The following is a 22,376-nucleotide window of genomic DNA, read 5'->3' on the forward strand; positions in this document are numbered from 1 at the left end:
CCTGGCTAGGTAACATCATTAGTGGCGACCTCCAAGTGAAGCAAAGCTGTTGTCTCCTGCTTTCTATTTATATCTTTCTCCTGGATGGGGTTCCTGGGGTTTGTGGTGATGTCATTTCCTGTTTATTTTCTGAGGGGTTGATAGATGGCATCTAGATCTATGTGCTTGTTTATGGCGTTGTGGTTGGAATGCCAGGCCTCTAGGAATTCTCTGGCATGTCTTTGCTTAACCTGTCCCAGGATAGATAGTCTCAAAACTATTCATAGTATACCAGGTTTGGGCTGGCTAGTGCCTTGTTTAGTTTCAGCAAGAATTCCCTGTTTTTATGTGCCATTCCCTTGGACATAAGGGCCAACAATCCATTTGCCCTCCCTATTCCCCATTGAACTTGGATGTTAGCTCTTTTTGCTTCATGGGGACTCCCAATCGCTTTATGCTGCAGCTTTCTGCCATCTTTCTCAGCTTAAATAATAGTCTGCTCTTCTATAATGCCTGCAAAAATGCACAGTCTTACATTTTCTCGTTATGTTCCATTTGTCAAGATTTTGCCCACTTGTTTAACTTGTCTATACTGTTCTGTAGACTTTGTGTTAACCTCACTACTTGTCAGTCAACCTATTTTTCTGCAAACTTGGTGATAATGTATTCACTTCTGTCATCCAAGCCACTGATACATTGTAAATAATTGTGACCCTAGCAGTGATCCTTGTGGCATTCCACTAATTACAAGTTGCCATCCTGAAAATGCCCACTTTATCAAAATTCCTTATCTTCTATTAGTTAGCCAATCTTCCCTCCATATAATACTCACAACACCATGAGTTGTTGCCTTATTAAGTAGTCTTATGTGCAATACCTTAACGTTAATTTAAAAATTTAAATATATTACGTGTACTGGTTTCTATTTATTTATCTTGCTTGTTAACCCTCAAAGGACTGCAATACATTTGTCACACATGACTGCACCATCATTAAATTATGCTCAATCTTCTTGATTTTATTCTGTACTACAAAATGCTCCGTCATTTCATCATTTATATTAACTTTTCCCAATTACAGAAATTAGGCTAACTGTTCAAAGTTTGGGAGAAGATTTGTAGCTCAGGTACTTGCTGTTGTGGTTCAGTTCGCCGAGCTGGGAATTTCTGTTGCAGACGTTTCATCCCCTGTCTAGGTGACATCCTCAGTGCTTGGGAGCCTCCTGTGGAGCGTTTCTGTGATCTTTCCTCCGGCATTTGTAGTGGTTTGAATCTGCTGGAACTGACAACTGGAAGTGGCAGATTCAAACCACTACAAATGCCGGAGGAAAGATCACAGAAGCGCTTCACAGGAGGCTCCCAGGCACTGAGGATGTCACCTAGACAGGGGACGAAATGTCTGCAACACAAATTCCCAGCTCGGCGAACAGAACCACAACATTAAGCTAACTGACATAGGTAGCTACTTTTTGACTGCCTCCCTTTTTGAATAAGGTTATTATAGTGGCTATTTTCCAATCCTCTGGGTTTCCTCCAAATCTAAGGATTCATGGATGATTACTACCAGCGCATCCACTATCTCAGTAGCTACTTCCTTTAACATCCAAGAATATATCCCATTACGTCAAAAGGACTTATTGACCTTCAGCTCCATTAGTTCCTCTAGTACTTTTGTTTATAGTAATAGCTATTGTGTTTATTTCCTAACACCTCACCCCATCTCCCAGATGTCTTGATGATTTATTATTTATTATTATATCTCCCATGAAGATGATGTGACATATTTATTCAACTCATCCAACATTTCCTGTTTCCAATTATTGTTTCCCCAATTATGTTTCTAAGGGGCCTCTCTTTCAATCTTAAATATTTAAAAAAGATCTCACTTGTGTTTACATTCAACAAGGCCTCCTCACATTCTTCACACTCCAATGAGAAGCTTTTTTTTATATACTTTGCAGTTTGCCTTCATAATTCATTTTCCTCTTTGTTATTGATTTTGCTAATTTTTTTTAGTTCTAAACTTTCCGAATCCTCTAGTTTCCTATTAATGTTTGCCACATTGCATGTTTTATTTTGCTAATTTTTTTTAGTTCTAAACTTTCCAAATCCTCTAGTTTCCTATTAATGTTTGCCACATTGCATGTTTTATTTCAATTTGCTACTATTCTTAACTTCCTCAATTAACCCTCGTACATTTATCCCTTGCTTGGGGTCTCTCTTACTCATTGGAATATATCTTTACTCTGAGTCATGACCTATTTTCTCAAATGTTTGCCATTGTTTCTGATCCATGTTTCTCACTCTCAAACTGTGTGCTAAATTCTACCATATTATGGCATTGTTCCTTAGGGGATCTCTTACTCTGAGATAATTTCTTAAATATGCCTTATTACACATTATCAAATCCAAAATAGCCTGATCCCTGGTTGGATCCACAATATATTGTTTTAAGAAACTTGAATACACTCGATGGAATCTTCTCATGGCTGCTTCCACCAGTTTGGCTTTCCCAATTTACATGAATACTAACAGTTTTGCCATTTTATCACATTTTCACCTTTGACCATATTTGCTGCTTATACACCCTGTCCTTTCCTGTCTCATAATAACAATGAAATACTGTGGATGCAGGGAAGTTGAAACAAGCACACAGTATGTTGGAGAAATTTAGCAGGTAGGGCAGCATCTGTACAGAGAGCTTTCCCTAGCCTTTTCTGTGTTTGATCCCTTCCTGTCCCACTCTGAATATTATCATCTTCAAAATAGTTGCCTGGCAATGCTGCTGTAATCTTTTGCTTTGAAGGTCAGCCTATTTGCCCTCCCAATCCTTGACTGCTGTGGTAGCTAAGGTTTGATTTCAGATACAATTTAGAAATGACTTTCAAATTTGAAATTGCTTTAGTCTGTGCTTCAAATTTCTACTTCAATTCATTAACATAATCGCAGATTTCAAGTTAGTCTTTAGAATTTCATTGAGTGTATTTCTTACAGTTCTCCTTGTAGCCAGGGGACCAATACATTGTTGCTTCTGCTTTACTTGTGTCAGCATTTCAATGGGTAGCGCTAGGAAAACTAGGCATAATCTGCTACAATATTAATTCAGATTTATAAATGAAAATAAGGGGGAGATGGGTATGAGTATTAAGAGTTCAAGAGAAAAAAGTATTTTCTCACTGGATTTATCAGTAACAGTCGCGTATTTTTGGATTTTCAAATAAGAGAAAAACACTTTTTTTTACATCTACTGTATCAAACATCTAAAGGTAAAGACCTTCATTAGATTGCCACTAATTTTTAAAAACCTCTTCAATTTGGGGAGGTGTTGGCCTAGTGGTATTAACATTAGGCTGATATTAGCGGAGTGGACTCGATGGGCTGAATGGCCTTACTTCCGCTCCTATGTCTTATATCCCAAGACCCAGGTAATGTTCTGGGGACCTGGATTTGAATCCTGTTTATGGCAGATGGTGCAATTTGAATTAAATTTTTAAAAATCTGGTACTAAAGGTCTAATTATAATCATGAAACTGTGGCCGATTTTTGGTTCACCGATGTCCTTTATGGAAGGACAATCCTGTCCTTACATGTTGTGTCTTCCACACCCACAACAAGTGATTGACTCTTAACTGGTAGAAAGAAGAGCTAATGCTCGAAATGTCAACCTTTCCTGCTCTTTGGATGCTGCTTGACTGGCTGTGCTTTTCCAGCATCACACTTTGACTTAATTCTTAACTGCCATGTTAAGAATGGGTAATAAATGTTGGCCTAGCCAGTGAGACCCACATCTTGTGAATGAATAGAAAAAAACAAGATTCCCTTTTGTGTTACCTCATTGTCTATCACACATTGACAAGTATTAGATTAGATTACTTACAGTGTGGAAACAGGCCCTTCGGCCCAACAAGGCACACCAACCCACCGAAGCGCAACCCACCCATTCCCCTACATTTACCCCTTACCTAACACTACGGGCAATTTAGCATGGCCAATTCACCTGACCCGCACATCTTTGTGACTGTGGGAGGAAACCCACGCAGACACGGGGAGAACGTGCAAACTCCACACAGTCAGTTGCCCGAGTCGGGAATTGAACCCGGGTCTCTGGCGTTGTGAGGCAGCAGTGCTAGCCACCGTGCCGCCCATGAAAAATTAATAAACAACTGACCCCTTTGAGTTTCACAAGAGCTGGAGCAGATTGAGCAATTACTGCCGTGACTCCGATTCGAACCGAGGTTGCTGCGGCCACAACGCAGAGTACTAACCACTATACGATTACGACACGTCACATGCAAGCACAAATATTCAGTCAGAAAAAGAATAAATTAGATGCCACACTTTATTTACAAAAACAAGAATGTTAGGACAGTTGTTTATAATAGAAGAGGATCAGCGCTATATTAACATCTGTAAATAAAGGGGATAATTGTTATAGATCCAGTGTGCAACACAGTAAAATAGATTGTTTATAAGCATTGGACTTAATAGTGCTATAAATTGTTTGCCACTTGAGATTTGCCTCATAAGAATCCAAGCTTGGGACAACGCAGTCAGGTCATGCTGCAATGGAGGCATTTGCTTCAACCGTCTACTTCCAGCGGCCACCAACCTTGCCCTTGCCAGCACCCTTCTTGCTGCTGTAATTCACAAGCAGAAAGGAAAACATTGTTAACCTCCATTTCTTAAAATCCAACAGTTACCCTCTCTTGTATAACAAACAAAACTGAGTTCTAGATGCAAGTCCAAAAAAAAAAGGATCTCCAGTGGTCTTTAAAAATTTTGGCTGGAATTATCGGCTGCGCAGAGGGTGGAAAGAAACAAGTTGGAAGTCTTTGTGTGTCAGTTTCCAAAATTCTTCTGCAATTAACTAATGAGCGGCAAACTTTCTGGAGACAATCTGTGATGGTGATTGCTCAGGCTACCTATCTCTTTTTCATGGTTTGTCCTCTCTGTGACTGGGTGCTGTAATGTTTGATGCATAGAGAAAAATCATATTTTTATTTAAGTTGTCAGTTCACTTCAATTTTATTTCAGTAATTTCTTAATTGTGTATCTAAAAAGAGAGGCACTTTTTGTTGAGCTTTTTAGTGATACTAGAAAATACAAATTAATGTAGTATATAGGTTCTGACCTCACAATGTAGTCTTTTTAGCACTGATAACCTCCTCTGACATGCCTTCCTTATCCCCTGCCCTGACTACTTCTATAATGCCACTGGTCAACAGGAAAACTCTTTGTCTTCTTATTGTTTTCATTACAACGTGGTAAAGCTATTAACTCAGAAGAGGGCTGGTCAAAACTATTCTCATTGAAGAGTGAAAGCAGCTGCCATACCGATCTAGGATATCAATTACCACCAATCCATTTTTCTCTCAAAGTTACAATTCGCAGTTACAATTAGTCTTTCATCAATCTAGGGTCAGTTGGCTGGAAGATGCTGTCTAAGGATCTTTGGTGAATTTCAGCCGTGCATCTTACACCGCTGGTACTGAGTGTCAGTGTAGAGAGAGTGAATGTTTGTGGATATGGTGACAGCCAAGTGGGCTGCTGAGTCTTGGATGGTGTCAAGCTTCTTAACTGATGTTGGAGCTGTACCTATCCAAGCAAGTAGGCAGTATTCCATCACATCTCCTGACCTTCACTTTGTAGATGATGGATAGGCTTTGGGGATTCAGGAGGTGAGCTACTATCTACATTTTTCTTTGTCCTGACCTGCTCTTGTAGTCACTATATTTACGTGGTGGGTCCAGTTGAGCTTCTTGTCAATAGTAACCTCAATGATGTTGATGGTGGGGGATTCAATGATGGTAACACCATTGATTGTCAAGGAGCAGTGGTTAGACTGTTTCTTATTAATGATGGTCACAGCCTGGCATGTATGGCATGAATGTTACTTTTCACTTGTCTGTCCAAGCCTGGATATTGTCCAGATCTTGTTGCATTTGAGCATGGACTGCTTCAGTATCAATGGAGTTGCAGCAGTGATGAACATTGTGCAATCATCAACAAACATCCCCACTTCTGACCTTATGATGGAGGGAAGGTCATTGATGAAGCAGTTGAAGATAGTTGGGCCTAGGACACTACCCTGAGGGACTCCTGCAGAAATGTTCTGGAGCTGAGGTGACTGACCTCCAAAAATCACAATCATCCTCCTACTTACCAGGTATGATTCCAACCAGCAGAGAGTTTACCCCTGATACCCATTGATTCTAGTTATGCTATGGCTCCTTGATAGTGCACTCAGTTGAATGCAGCATTGGTATCAAGACCTGTCACTCTTACCTCACCTAATATGGAAGATTAAGCAATAATGTTACTACTTGATAATAACATTGAGGGGGTGGATGAGCTTTCATTTTCTGGGAGCATTGTAAATCAATGGGCTTGCCAATAAAATTATAGCTGAGCCATTCAGAGACACTTCTTTCCCCACATAGATCTGTTAAGGCTTGGTTTATTGAAATTTCAAAATGGCCCTTAATTTTCTTTGGACGGGATGTCAAGTGATTTCAGGACAAAATAGGTTAGGTTGCAAATAATCGGTCATCAAATGAATGTTGGAATAGGCTCAGTCTAGTCTTGTTCCAGTGTCATTCCAGAAATCTGTCATCTGTATCTTGAAGAAAGTAAGTTGGTTAAGATGTTATGTGCTGGATTACCTCTGATTCTGGCACAGTGTTGGAAGCATTTGAAAAACAAATCATTTTTAAGAAAGTGCATTCACCAGATTGCAAAATGATTAGAGTTGAGCACAGTAAAATTAATGCCTTGCAATCTTTCATTTCATTTACCTGAATAACTAGGTTGCATTATTCTTTCTATGCCTTTGCAAACCCTGTTTTCAAATACTTGCCTGGTTTTGTTTTTGTACTCAAAAATTGGCAGCATAGATATGTACTCTGAGAAAACAGACATGCTTTACATACCATTCTGCAGCCTTGGAAATCTTTAATGCAGATTTATAAATTACTTACTTTGACTGCCAGGAGAAGTTGGTTTAAAGACCTTCTGAGTGTTATAAAAAAGCAAAATGGAATGAGATGTAAAAGTAAGTGCATCTATGAAGGACCTTACTTTAAGGTTTGCTCTTGAATCATCACATGAACGTTCCCAATTAGAGTTCATCTTTTACTTACTTGCGATTCTAATGATCCTAATAGGAATTTTCACAGAGCAATATAAAAGATCCTTGTGGGAAAAAGCATCATATACACATCAAAATAAATAAAATCAAAACCCATTTTTAAAAATCAACTCATAGTACTCTAGTATGCAAGGTCCAATCCAGCCAATTTTCCTACTGCCTTTCTCTGTTGGAAACCAATGACTGTCTACATAGATGCTGGAGTTTATTGATCATTAAACAATAGTGCCAGGACGTCTGTCAAAAGGTCATGTTTGCAAAGTCTCCTCAATGTCCTGGTTATGGGTTGTCTGTCCCAATACTGTCAAATTATCCATGGTACATCATAGAACTTTCATCATTCACACAGCATGAACACAGGCAGATTAGCAGCTGGTTAAACAGACAGGAAAAGTAATTGCTCAAATGAAAAATGGCACAAAACATTGTGGATAATCTAAAATTGACAAGGGTTCAAAGCACGCTAAACCACAACAGTACTAACAACAGGTCCCCCATAGAATACTTTATTCTAACTTTATCTAGATTACAGCCTGATTAACTAGTAGATTAAGATTTATGTTATTGAATCATTGTTGTCCTGAGCTTCTTCCTGTCAACTGTTTCATCTTGGGGACTTCAGAGAGCCTTTTCATAATTTGTAATATTCATCTAGTTTACAACTGTGATCTTAGAGGGCAGTGCATCCCTTCAATCAGTCCAGGTGAACAGATTTAGTCTTGCACGCTCAAAAAAACTAGTTAATTTAAGCCCCATTCTTAATGCTGGTATTTGCATTTGAGATATTAATGGCTCATGTGTATTATATTATTTGGAAATATGACATCCATATTAAAGTATTGATTATTGTGATGCAATTAGTACTAAATTACTGAGCCGTACTCACAACTCAAAAGGCTCAATATGCAATGACTATTTGAATACAATTACTCTGAAGCCAGACATCCCACTTCTGTTTCATTCTTTGATGATAACAAAAATACATGATTAAAAACATCATTTAAGTACTGTTTAATTTCTCCTCCACCATTTTCAAAAGAGATTTCTTCAGAAGTGGAGTGCAGCTATAGTATACTTGAAGAAAGTGTGTTCTGAGACACTTTCATTCTGTAAAAGCAGGGAAAAGCCTGAAGGTTGGGTCATATTCACAATGCTTTGTACCATGGCTTGACAATGTGATATTAGATCATGCATAAATAACAGAAGATTTAAAGGAAGAAATGAGGATACAAAGTTAAATGGAAAATGGATTAACAGAAAGGAACATATCAGCATCATAAGTTTATCAATATGGGACTTGAACTGAATAGGACATCATTGGGTTAAGAGGGTTGGGGGTGACCACACAACTGGATTTTAGGTCAATCCAGTTTTTGTTTAGAAAATGTCAGAAATGAAAAGTGAAATGATTTATAATTTTCACATATTGAATGTAGAAACAGATGTAGAGATGCATTTTCAGACAACACCTCAGTCCTGCAATACTTTAACAGTGAGCTAAGTAAGTCTAGGTGATAAGCATTGGCAGGTTATAGCTGAGCTCAATTCCGCCAACTGATGTCCACTGACTTTCCATTATTGTCATTGAAGTACAAGCAGGAGCAAGAATTCACAAGTGTCCCTTTCTTATCCCTCCCCATGAATGCCAAGACTAATTGTAATACATTGCAACTTTGACTTCATGTGCAAATTTAAGATCCAGAACCTTTTCTGGATGTACTGCTTAACAGTTCATTATAGGAAAGAAATTTAAACAATCTGATTATGATCTACACTGACTGAAATAGAGAAACATACACTCAACATAAATGCAGAATTCTAGTGTGCTGATACCATTCACTAATATTGGTTACAAATCCTGGTCAGACTAAAGTGTGTGTGAACTTACATTAGAACAAAGAACAATACAGCACAGAAACAGGCCCTCTGGCCCTCCATTTCACCCTTCCATAGTAAAACTGTCTTCATTCAACAGATCCAAATCCCTCCATTGTTCCTATTCATGTATTCGTTCAGGTGATTCTTGAATGCTGCTGTTGTGTCTGCTTCCACCACCACCACCTCTGGCATCGCATTCCAGGCACTCACCACCCTTTGTGTGAAAAATTGCCTTGCACATCTCTTTTAAACACACCTCCCCACTCCACACTCCCCACCCTGCACCTTGAACTTGTGTCCCCTAGTAATTGATCCCTCCACCCTGGGAAAAATCCTCACACTTTTCACTTTATCCATGCCATTCACAATCTTATACATGTCTATCAGGTCACTCGTCAATTTCCTGCATTGCAGTGAAAACAAATCCAAAGTCTATCAAACCTTTTTTCACAGCTAAAATCCCCCATACCGGGCAACATCCTGGTAAACCTTTTCTGCATCCTCATCCTTTAGTAGTCTGTTGACCAGAACTGTGCACAATATTCCAAGTGTGGCCTAATTAAAGTTCTATAAAGCTGCAGCATAACTTGTCTATCCTTATACTCAATGCCCCTTCCATTGAAGGTGCACATGCCATAACCCTTTATTACCTTATTTACCTGTGCTGCCACTTTCAGCAATCTGTGGACCTACACACTCAGATCCCTCTGCATATCAATACTCCTAAAGGTTCTGCCATTCACTGTATAATTTCCACTGTACTTGACCTTAAATTACTATAAATAATACTTGAACACTTAGATATGTATTATATAAAGGAAGAATTTAATTTGAATAAACACTGGAAGTCAAATGAATGACTGTATTTCTAGATATCGTTACATGAGTTATTTGCATTTGCACAGCTTCACCATGCCTATTTGAATTGAATTTCCATTAGCTTTGTCCATAGTTGATAAATTAGATGGCCACGTTTGTACGTTCCTTTCGAGGAGTAGTTGGGAGAGTGGGTAACAATGTACTTACTGTTTTTGAAGTTCATCAATGCGATTTCTGGCTGTAGTAATCTGCAAATAACATATGTTTATTAGTGCATTTAATTGAAGACTGACTCAGTTACCTGTGGTTGGATGTTTTGCCCACTTATCTGTTGAATGTTGTGTTCTCCCAGAAGAGTTCAAGGAAAGACAGCTGATGAACCTGCTGAAGGAAATTTTGCAAATTGCATGTTGTGCACTTCTAGACGAATACTTACAGAGTTGTTCCTGCTTCAATCCTGCAGAATGGCACCCTGAGAAAAAGCAAGGACTCTGGACTTATGACAGCCCACAGACCTAGCTCAAGAACTGGACTGGACTGTTGTAGCTAGCCTGAAAGCTATTGAGGAGGCAGCAGGTTTAACCAGAGATCAATTAAAATGTTCAGAAGACGTTATTCCTATGGGGCATAGTAAAGATAAAATCTGTGCAATTGATTTATGACTGGTCAAATGATAAACTACACACTCACTCACATCACAGGAGAAAAAAAATGTTTTTGTGTGAATAAAGATTTAAAAAAAATAATTGATTGCAACCTATTCTCCAAACCGTGAGTGGATTCATTTTAAGTAGATATTGTGTGTAAATAATGACAAAACAAAATATATATCCATTCACATACCCTGACAGTAATGACCCTTTAATATTTCAAATAACTCAATCTTTACCTAGTGTAAAAGATTAAAAATGCACAAATCCATTTTTGGAGCGCATAACATTTAAGAATAATGGTCCAAATGAAACAAAAATCAGAATTATTCCCTCCATGTAGACTTAACTTTAAAAATCTGTTGGAAAATGTTGCGAGAATCCCTGTTACGAGATAAATACGAGGCGATTCAGGCCATGGTTGGTGGTACCTAATGGCCTTAATCCAAAAGGTTCCTGGCAATGGATTTTGCATTTTGAATCCAATTATATTCTAATAGTGATAAAGTAGAAAGCAAAGGAACTAGGCTTCATTTAGATGAGGTTAAAGATAAACTACTGTTTTTTTTTCAGAGTTGTTACCTGCTACCCCCTCACTGCATGTTTGATGGTTTCTTGGCTTACCATGCAGCCAACCCATGCATGTTCCAGGCAGGACCCTACAGCTGCAGAACTTAAGGGGCTCTGTTTAGTACTTACAACTTAGCCAGTAGCTCCATTCTCTTACGCAGTGATGTAATCTAAAAGGAATTACAGCGATATGTATTTCAGTGGAGTATTAAAAACACAGATGGTGTCAGGAAGTAGCCTGCACAATTTTCATTAATGCACTTCTGAAAAAAACTCAGGTATAAAATAATGTGGATGATTCTGTAAAATATTGCTCCTCACAAAAGATTTTGCAGTTTTTTTCCTTGTTAAATATATATATGATGAAACATATTGTGCCAATAATGTTTTCATTTTCATACTATTAATACAGCAAGGATTAACTCAAAAAATATAATGCTAAATTGACAGGGCTAATTATAAAGAAAATAAATACGTTTTTAAATTTCTGACTGGCAATTCATCTTTCCTCTTTGGCCACAATTTATTATAAAAGTCTCCAGCTTTATTTATTGGACAAGTACTTCAACTTTTTTATTTCTTTCTTCAAAATAAAACACAGCATCTCAAGCATAATATGCAGATTACTGGGATGCTATGAATTGATTGCGGTGCTGGAAAAGCACAGCAGTTCAGGCAGCATCTGAGGAGCAGGGAAATCGACATTTTGGGCAAAAGCCCTTCATCAGGAATGGAGGCAGGGTGCCAGCTGGGTGGAGAGATAAATGAGAGGAGGGTGAGGGTGGGGAGAAAGTAGCATAGAGTAGAATAGGTGAATGGGGATGGGGATGGAGGTGATAGGTCAGAGAAGAGGGTGGGGAAAGGTAGCAAAGAGTACAATGAGTGAATGGGGGTGGGGATGAAGTTGATAGGTTAGAGAGGAGGGTGGAGTGGATAGGTGGAAAGGAAGATAGGCAGGTAGGACAAGTCATGGGGACAGTGCTCAGCTGGAAGTTTGGATCTGGGGTGAGGTGGGGGAAGGGGAAATTAGGAAACTGGTGAAGTCCACATTGATGCACTGGGGTTGAAGTGTTCCGAGGTAGAAGATGAGGCATTCTTCCTCTAGGTGTCGGGTGGTGAGGGAGCGGCGGTGAAGGAGGCCCAGGACCTCCATGTCGTTGGCTGAGTGGGAGGGGGAGTTGAAATGTTGGGGCACAGGGCAGTGTGGTTGATTGGTGCGGGTGTTGCAGAGATGTTCCCTAAGGTCCTGTGACAAATAAGTGACAAATAAGCATCCTGGTCACAAGAAGCTGACACCAGCAGTTTCAGGGTCCTAAGTTCTGCTGGATGAGGCCTACTCATGGGATAGGAGTCAAAGGAAGAGCTGGTCAGAGGCATGGGGAGGCACTGACTTTCAGGGGCTACATAGTTTGAGGTGGCCATTTTCAAAAACATGAGAATGTTCTGAAGGAGTTGAATGAAGGTGGTTTACAGAGATGTGGACCAAGAGGATTTTAAAAAAGTGATGATACTCAACAACTTGAAAACAGAAGTGTCTTGGAAACAAATAAAAATTAAAAACTATGAGACATTTAATAAATGATCAGAGGACCTGCACTGAGGCAGAGCAGAGAGGGTGACCATCTTCAATTAAATTTTAAAATGTAGTAGATACTTGATTGTAATGTATTACATTGAAGCATTGCTATGGTCCTTTCAGGATGTTTTGCAATTTATGTTTCCAACACTTTTTTTTGTAACTTTACTAATGATTAGATCTGAAATAGAGAAGACGATAGCAAAAAGTTCAGTAATGTGTCCAAGCAAAATACCATTGTTGGTAACATTTTAAATATTCATGCAAAATATACTTTTGTAGTCCTTCTGAAAATCTAAGTGAATCACATCCATCAATATCCCCTAACAAGTTTGTCAGTAACATCTTCAAAAAATTCCAACGGGTTTGTCAAATATGATTTTCTGTCCACATGTCCATGCTGATTATGCCTTGATTATTTTTGTCTAAGTGTCCATTTTCACATCTTCTCACAGTTAGTGTATTGATAAAACATCTTTGGGTTGTAGTTAGTTTTACTTGCCAATATTCTTTCATGCCTTCTCTTTGCTTTGGTAATTTCTTTTTGATTTCACTCCTGCACTTTCTGAATCCTTCTTGGTGTTCTGCAGCACTGAGTTCTCTGTGTCTAACATCAACTTTTCTTTTCTGTCTTTGTTTACGCTGTATGCTTGATGACATATAAGGGCTTTCGATTTAGATATGCTGCCCTTTTTCTTCATGGGGACATTTTTACTCTGAACATGTTGAATCTCCCCTTTGTATGATCTAACACTGACATAATTTCAAGTGCTGAATCATTCGTCAGCTTCCTTAAATAAATCCTATTCCGACTGAAATTTCTAACTGCTGTTCCGCCTTAGTCCTGTTCCATAACTGTGCTAAAACTAATTGAATTATGATCATTACTTTCAAAATACAGCTCCTTCCACCCGTCCAGTTTTATTTCCAAAAGCATTGTCCAGAACTGCACACTCTCTTGATGGGGTACGTACTAGCCAAAACCATTCTACCGAATGCAGTTCAAGAATTCTGCTTCCTTAATTTCTTGACACACAAATTATTCCAGCTAATACTGGAATAGTTAAAATTCCTCACTATAACTGTCCCAATGATTTTGCACTTATTGCTTTCACAGTTGGTCATCTATCCCTTTGACTGTTTGGGGATCTATAATACATGCCTAGTAGTGTGACAGCCCCTTTTTAGTTTGTTAGCTCAATCTACATCCCCTCATTTGACGGTCTCGAAAATATCATCCCTCCTCACACCTGTAATTGTTTCTTTGATCAAAATTGCCACACACCTCTTACTGATCCCACCATCCATTTCTCCTGAAAACCCTATACTCAGGAAAGTTGAATTGCTATTCCAGCCCCACTTTAGACTATGTTTCTGTAATAGAAAGGAGGGCTTATTGCCACTGTTTCTACCTGTACTGTCAGCTCATCTGCTTTATTTGTTAATCTTTTAGCAGTAGCTCAGAGACATTCAGCATCATATCACCTGATGACTTAGTGAAGCTGAACAGTACTGGTACAAATTAAAAGAACTCTATTTAAAAAAGTTTAATTACAAATTATTGAATTGAAACATGTTTAATCTAAGTAAAGTATGAATTTTCTCACCAGAAATTAGAATGTGTAATATTTCAAGCATGAACTGATCTAACAGAATTACAGGAGCTTCAGAGTGAATATATAATTAGGTGATTTGAATCACAGAAATGTTATCATTGCAAAAGAAAACTATTTGGTCCTTCGTGTCTCTCGTTGACTCTTCAAATGAGCATCTTTACGTATTGCCAATCTCTTGTTTTCACCCCATACCCTTACACATTACTTTTAGCTAATAAATCATTCAATTTCCACTACATTTCCAGGTAATGCATTCCATAAGTTAACTATCTGCTGTGTGAAAAAAAAGCTTTTTCTCACCTTGCACTTGCTTTTTTTCCCCGCAAATCATTATAAATCTGTGTCCTCTGGTTCTTGTTCCTTTTATGAGTCAGAACAATTTCTCCCTATCTACTAATATCCAGCCCACTCAAGTTTTTGAAAACCTGCATCAGATTTCCTCTTAATCTTCTTCTCTCCAAAGAGAACATTCCAAATTCTTTAATATATTCACAAAGCTGAAATTTCTCATCCCTGGGACTATTCTTGTAAATCACTCAGCACTCTCTCAATGCATTCATATATTCCTATAATGTGGCAATCAGAATTGTACACAGCATTCCAGTTGAGATGGCTGAATGAAACTAAATTAATTAAATGATTCAGTGCCTTCATTTTCACATATATATAGTGCAATGACTATTCAATTGTGAAAATGAATTTCTTGTAATTATTATTAATTAGTAATAAACTACATTGAAATTAGAATGAATTTTATCTTTAGTTGTCTGTTTGTTTATTTTTAAATGCTTAGTTTTACTTAAATGGTTCAGAGATTTGGTACATACCTCATACTTCTGCCTCTTCAGTTTTTCACACATATCAAATTTTTCAGATTCTAGTTGTCTCAACCAGTCATATAGTTCCTTGGCTTTTTCCCTAGTAATTCAAAAGAAAATGCAGCATCAATCAAAATATCACAGAGCAATCGATTCCAACTCAAGCAGCACTTGGTAATAGCAAAGATGGAAACAAGGGAAATCAGATGGGTCCCAGCTCTTGCCTTATTTACAAATGAGGAGGGAACAACAGCATGGGACCAGGCAGTCTTGTTCCTGCAATAGGTAAGCAACAAAAATCAGATTTGATGGTTTTTTGGACCAGGAGTGCAGCAGTAGGCATCAATGTCCAGTTATCCTACATTTTCATTTGCTTTACCATGTAATTTCAGGTAGTTTCACTGAGGGAATACCCTGTTCAAATGTTTCAAACAGTGGTCTGTATTAGAAGACAAACATTAATTCTGTTGTCAGGACAAAAAAGTCAAAACTATACACTGAGTAAAAACCTTTGAAATGTGGTTAAGAATGTTAAGTCATCAAATGTGCTTCTTGCAGTCCATGAAAAACTACCGCAGACACAAGCATCACCAAATTCCTGCCCCTCACCCCCATTTTCCCTCATCATGCCAAGACCTCTAAACACTCTTTCCAATTTCAAAATGCATGTGGCAGATAATTCATGTTAAACATATAACTCTTTTCAGAGGCCAAACCATATCAGTGAAGAAGCAAATGGCTCTTTCTCTGTTGTACAATTCTACAACAGTTATCGCTGTCTATCTCTTGATTTGAAAATGATGTCTCCTCTCTCATAGGATCTTGAGTTTTGGCTGTAGATCTTCATGTGACTGAAAGGGCAAATCCATTGTACTGGGCCAATAGTAGGCCAATCCTTAGGTAGTGGGGTGCGGAGGATTGTTTCTGTTTCTCTACTTCTCAGCTGCTGCTTGACATCATCATGAAGGTGTTTGAACTCAAAGCAGGATGCAGCTTGATGGACAAATTGTAACTACCTTAATCGATTGGCAGCAAGTTCATCCCAGCCATTTTTGTTAATTCTACTGCACTTCAAGGAAAGCTTCAAAGTGTCTTTCCAATGCCTCCATCCCTCCTCTGTACTCTCTAGAGCACTGATAATTTTAGAGAAAGCGGATCCCTATAATAGAGATGCCTTTCAGCCATTTGGACAAACTATCCAGGCCATTGTTGATAGTTTTGCAGGTGTTTTGCTTGCATACTTGTTGATCTGGCACCAAGATGAACATTAGCATCTGTTGATAATCTTCCTGTGGGATCCATAAGTTTTGCTGGTGCAATTTCTGTAGCATTACTATGTGTCACTGATACATGATTCAGATCTTGCAACATCTTGATACAAAATGAATGCTCATCAACAATCATCCATAAGGATTGGGTGATGCAGATACCATTCATTAATAACTTCTGTGCTACAGAAGTGTCAAGAAATGACATCTCCAACAAAAAAGAATCAAACCATTATCTCTTCACAGTTCAAGTTATCATCACTGAATCCTTCACGATCAACATCCTGGGGGATTACCACTGACTAGAAACTGAACTATAACTACAGTGGCTACATCAGCAGGTTAGGACCTTAGAATCTTGCAGTGAGTAACTCATCATCTGGCTCCCCAAAGCCTGTCCACCAACTACAAGGCACAAGTCAGGAGAGTGATGAAATATATCCCCCTGACTGGATAAGTGTAGGTTCAATCAACACTCAAGAAGATCAATACCATCCATGATAAAGCAGCCAGCTTGATTGACACCAAATCCTTTAAACATTTCCTCCCTCCTCCACCATGATTAATAGCAGCAGTTTGTACCATCTACAAGAAGAAATCCATCAAATTTCCTGCAACAAACTCTTCCTTCCAAACCAATGACCACTTCCATCTAAATGGACAAGAGTGATAGAAACATGGGAACATCAAATTAAAGTACCCCTTAAAGCCACTCACCATCCTGACTTGGAAGTATATCACTATTCCTTCATTGCTGCTGGGTCAAAATCCTAGAATTCCCTCTGTAATGGCATTATGGGTCTACCTTCAACACATGGATTGCAGCAGTTCAAGAAGGCAGCTCACCACCACCTTCTCAAAAGCAACTAGTGATTGGAACTAGATGCTGGCCTGGCCAGTGACATCCACATCCCATGAATGAATAAAAGACATTCAGGTCTTTGATTTGAACAATGATGCAATTTGGGAAGTGCCAGTGTTTTGATACAGGATTCCACCACATGACTTTGTATTTATCCTTCTCACAGAATATTATGTTTATTATATTGAAGCCTCACTGATCATATTTTGTCAGTGCAAGAAATAGATCACATAAATTGGCTATTTAATGCTGTTTGACATGATAGTTTCTCTCCAGCAATACTCCTTATGAATTTGTTTCATCAAGACAGAGTAGAACCTTTTCTTAACATCTTCACTTAGGTCAAGATTTAGGGCATAATGGCTAGTAATAGTGACATATTAATTACAGTTGAGTTGTAAGTGAAGAGCCATGAACCTTTAATTTACACAACTCAGGGGATACCAGGGTCACTGCCAGTCTTTCCTTTCCTGTAGAAGGTATATTTCTGTACATATTCCTTCACCTGCTGCTTTCCAGGAAAACAGATTTCAATTAGGAGTCGTGATAGTTCATGGGATACAATTATAGTTCCTTCAGGACAGCCACAAGATTATCCAGGAGTTGTAAAATTAGCATTTTATTTATTCAACCACGAAGTTAGTGATTCCATTGGTTGTAATTCTCATTGAAGGGAAAAATGGAAGAGTCACGTTTTATGGCCCTTTTCCTAGCCCCTTCCCATTTGGGATGAGCAGAGGATGTTCTGAAGAGGACTGGTGTGAAAGACACCACTGCCCCAACCCAGGTGCACAATGACTTCATACACCTGCTGCCCCCTGTGCAGATTCTTGATTAGTGATTCCCAGGTTCAGAGCCACCTGTCCTCCGTTCTCCCATCAGGCACTTGGCTTTGTTAAACATGAGCACTTTGGAAGCCAGCATATTTCACACATCTTGACAAGTCAGTGGTTAGGTCTCAGCAAAATGTTGAGCCATGATAATCAGAACTTCCTTGCCAATGCAACATTCATTTACCTTTTCTGTGATGCGATTCCATGTCTTCCTTTGTCTTTTCTGTGTTGAGAACTTACTGGACCGTACTTCATCTGGCATCACTTCTGACTCTGCTTACCTGAGTGCTCCTGCCAGGAGGAGGCAGCTCCTGCTGCTGGTAACTAATTGAAGATTCACTGGAGCACACTAACCTGTCCACCACATCAAAGTGGTGATCCATGAAGAACTATATTTGGTCATAAAATTGAGGAAACTGACTAATATCTCTTTAGTCCACAGTCACCTTTCTCAATATGCATTGATTCTGTTTTGTTTTAAAGATACCAACTGGTCTACAAGTAACTAATTGTAATAGTGGTCAAGGAAATGGAAACAATTCGGCTAGGCAAAAATTAAGTTGAGTGCAAACATTCCTTCATAACTCAACACAGTTTCACATAATATCATTAATTTTCCTGATGTTGGAAGTATAAATGAAAGGAAAGCTTTCATTAAAAATTAATGAGTGGCATACTTGCAGGTACTCACCTAAGCTTGTCTTCATTAAGATGATCAATGTTGAGTGGTTTGCGCCTCTCTGCAAGGATTTTCCTCTTCTTTTCCCTTTCAGTCTGTTTTTTCCCTCTCTTCTGATCAGCCTAATTAACAATTGAATTAAAGTGTAAGATAGTTCAACTTAAATTTCAAGTATCAGGGATGCACAAGAGAGTTTTGAGATCTATTAATTTTTCAACAGGTTTATTCTAGCAATTTTATACCTGCTACCATATGGAATTGATTGGGGTTTCCTGGTGCTTGCTTTTGAGCGCATGAGTTATTTGTTTTAATTGTCAGAAAATACTTTACTGGGCATGTGGAATTTACTAATGAGGGTACACTATACAACTGGAGTGTTATATTTTAGGTTAAAAGCATGGGCCAAACTTCTTGGGGATTATCAAACGTGGAGTCCCTGAATAAGTACCTCCCCACCCTTTAAGCTATCCTAACTTAAAAATGAAGCTTTATCAATCTATTTTCCACTCTCTACTATTCTCTAACTGAGCTTTTGCCAGGTGTAGTGTACCCTAAGTGCAGGCACTGAATTAAACATTCCCCATGCTCAAGAAAGGAATACCAGGGTCTACATTGTATTGGATTCATATGCTGGCATTTTACCTTGGCAAGGTAGCTGCTGTATTGAGCACCCATGCTGCTCAGAGCCTTCTTCTTCTTGGCATCATCATCAGCCCTCCTCCTGGCATCATCCTCTTCCTTTCTTGCTTTCTCCTCCTGTCAGACACATAAGAAGATATACAATCTGGTGAGCAAGGAGAGCGTAGAACAGAATGAGACATTTCAAATCTTTCAATTTGAAAAGGCAGATAAAAACTCATATTTATTAACATCTCATTTCTCAGCTGCTTCCCCAAGTAATTCACGTATAATCAGTTACTTAGGTGGACATTCTGACATGCCTATGGCTGCAGATGCAAAATGTTCCTCTGAGGCAAATGTTAGCTAGCAGTAAGGTGCCTCTGGAACAATAACTAGCAGAGCAGAAGTACAAACTGAAAGGTGGGAAATAAATTCGCAACTCATCACCTCACTATTAACCATAAACATAATTTCCAACATTTCTCATGTTTGACAGCCTTGAGTTGACTGTATGTTTTCTTAGAAATGGAAGAGTTTGTCGTTTATTTTATGTATTATTTAGTTAATGTGAAGCGAACAGATCAAAGCCAGCAGTGCATAATGACTTACCGCCTGCCTGGCCTGACGCTCCTTTTCCTTCTCAGCGCGAATTCTTTGCTGTTCAGATCTTTCTGCTCTGCGTTTTTCCTGTTGGTTGGAGAAAAATATAGAGAGGAATTGTGTTTACCCAGTTCCGAAACAGCACATGCTCAATTTCTATTGATTTATACGGGAGGTGGGTCTAGTGGTGTTATTGCTGGACTATTAGTCCAGAAACCTACATAATATTCTAGGGACTAAGGTTAACATCCCAAAATGGCAGAGGGTGGAATTTGAACTACATAAAATAAACTAGAATTAAGAATGATCATCGTGATGTTGACCAGGTCTTCATTGTTGATTGGCAGGAAAAACCCATCTCCTTTAAGGGAGGAAGATTAGTTGTTCTGGCCTACACGTGGCTCCAGACTTTCAGAAATGTGGTTGACTCTTAACTGCCCCTTTGGTAATTAGGAATGACTATTAAACGCTGGCCTAGTCAGTGACACCCACATCCCGTTAATGAATTGAATAAAATTCAGAAAGTAACAGGACACATCGCACCATGACTGTCACTGTGGCCAGAGTGCAACTTTACTGTTGCACCACATACAGGAATATAAAAGATAAAAACACCAAAGGTAGGAGGAGTCGGCCATTTGATGCCTCAAGCCTGCTCTTCCATTCATTATGGTCATGGCTGATCATCGAGCTTAATACTCTCATCCCCCCTATCTCCACATCCCTAGATCCCTTTAACCACAAGAGTTACATCCACCTCCTTCTTGAAAACACAATGTCGTGGCCTCAACCACTTTCTGTGGCAGTGAATTCCTCAGACTCACTACTCTCCGGAAGAAGAAAATTCACCTCTTTCCAGTGTTAAATGTTTACCCCTTTACCTTTAGACTATGATCTCTGCTTTTTGCACTCCTCCACCATACGGAACACCCTTCTTGCATCCACACTGTCTATTTCTGTTAGACTTTTATAGGTTTCCATGATATATCCCCTCATTCTTCTAAACTCCAGTGAATACAATCCTAACTGACTCAATCTATTCTCATATGTCAGTCCTACCATCCAAGAAATTGATTTTGGTTAACTTCGCTGCACTCTCTCTATTGTAAGAACATCCTTCCTCAGTTAAGATGACCAAAACTGCACACAATATTCCAGGTATGGCCTCACCCATTTCCTTATATATTTGCAGCAAGATGTCCTTATTCCTGTACTCGAATCCTCTCACTATGAACACCAATAAGTAGTCTGCCTTCTTTATTACCTGCTGCACCTATACACTTACTTTCAGTGACTGATGCATGAGGACACCCGGGTCTTGTTGAACATTCCCCTCTCTCAACTTACAGCCATTCGATTTATAACAAGCCTTCCTATTTTTGCTACTGAAGTGAATAACCTCACATTTATGCACATTATACTGCATCTACCATGCATTTGCCCACCCACTTAGCTGGTCCAAACCGCACTGCAGAATCTTTGCAACTTCCTCATAGCTCACCCTTCCAACCAGTTTTGAGTCATCTGCAACTTTTGCCATTTTACATTTAGTTCCCTCATCTAAATAATTAACATATATTATGAATAGCTGGGGTCTTGGTACTGTTCCCTCCAACATCCCACTAATCAATGCCTGCCATTCAGAAAAAGACTAATTTAATCTTACTCTTTGTTTCCTATCTGCTAAAACGTTTTCTATCCATCTCAACACAATGTGCCAATTTCATGTACTTTAATTTTACACAGTAATCTCTAATATGGGACTTTGTCAAAATCCTCCTGATAGTTTAAGTAAACCATATCTATTGGCTTCCCAGATCAACATTACTAGTTACATCTTTGAAGATTACTAGTAGATCTGTCAAGCATGATTCCCCTTTTTAAAAACCATACTGATTGTATCTGATTCTACTATTGTTTTTGAAGTGATCTGCTATAAAATCCTTGACAATGGACTCTAGTATCTTCCCCACGACCAATGGAAGGCTCACTGGTCTATAATTCCCTGTTGTATATCACAATACTGGTTCTTGTTATAAGTTTACTATGCTCTTGAGTTTTTTTTCCAGAGAGGAGGTAAGTGGTCAGGCTCCAACTAGGCTGGATTTGAAATTTTTATTGGGGCCCCTCATTTACCCCTAACAGAGACTGTTTCAGGCCATAAGTTTTATTGTCTTTGAAAAAAAACAATATAATCAAAGAGAAGTGGCCAACTAGCTGAGTTAGCCTTTGTTTAGATTAGAGTTTTTTAAAATTCATTCAGAACTTTATCTAATCTAATATTCGTTGTGTCTTTTAAAAAAAGTGGGTGGCACAGTAGCACAGCGGTTAGCACTGCTGCCTCACAGTGCCAGAGACCTGGGTTCAATTCCCACCTCAGGCGACTCTCTGTGTGGAGTTTGCACATTCTCCCCATGTCTGTGCGGGTTTCCTCCCACAATCCAAAAATGTGCAGGTTAGA

The 22,376-nt window shown here is 38.8% G+C and overlaps 1 protein-coding gene across 5 annotated transcripts in view; it reads right to left on the reverse strand.

Moving 5' to 3' along the window:
• Positions 1–4,299: 4,299 nt before the first annotated feature.
• The window catches only part of LOC132824413 (troponin T, fast skeletal muscle isoforms-like), a 46,335-nt gene continuing 28,258 nt past the window's right edge, over positions 4,300–22,376 (reverse strand). For 4 of the 5 annotated variants that reach the window (XM_060838857.1, XM_060838856.1, XM_060838855.1 and 1 more), the window contains 6 exons: positions 19,925–20,002; positions 19,337–19,450; positions 18,707–18,816; positions 15,062–15,152; positions 11,172–11,212; positions 4,300–4,615 (listed from right to left, as the gene is read on the reverse strand). In XM_060838857.1, the coding sequence (XP_060694840.1) occupies positions 4,567–4,615; positions 11,172–11,212; positions 15,062–15,152; positions 18,707–18,816; positions 19,337–19,450; positions 19,925–20,002 (483 nt within the window). In that variant the 3' untranslated portion in view covers positions 4,300–4,566. Of the gene's footprint in view, positions 4,616–10,029; positions 10,071–11,171; positions 11,213–15,061; positions 15,153–18,706; positions 18,817–19,336; positions 19,451–19,924; positions 20,003–22,376 lie in introns of all 5 variants that reach the window. The other variant, XM_060838854.1, reaches the window with a different exon arrangement.

This window comes from Hemiscyllium ocellatum, chromosome 18 (genome assembly GCF_020745735.1).
Source record: "Hemiscyllium ocellatum isolate sHemOce1 chromosome 18, sHemOce1.pat.X.cur, whole genome shotgun sequence".
Taxonomy (NCBI): Eukaryota; Metazoa; Chordata; class Chondrichthyes; order Orectolobiformes; family Hemiscylliidae; genus Hemiscyllium; species Hemiscyllium ocellatum.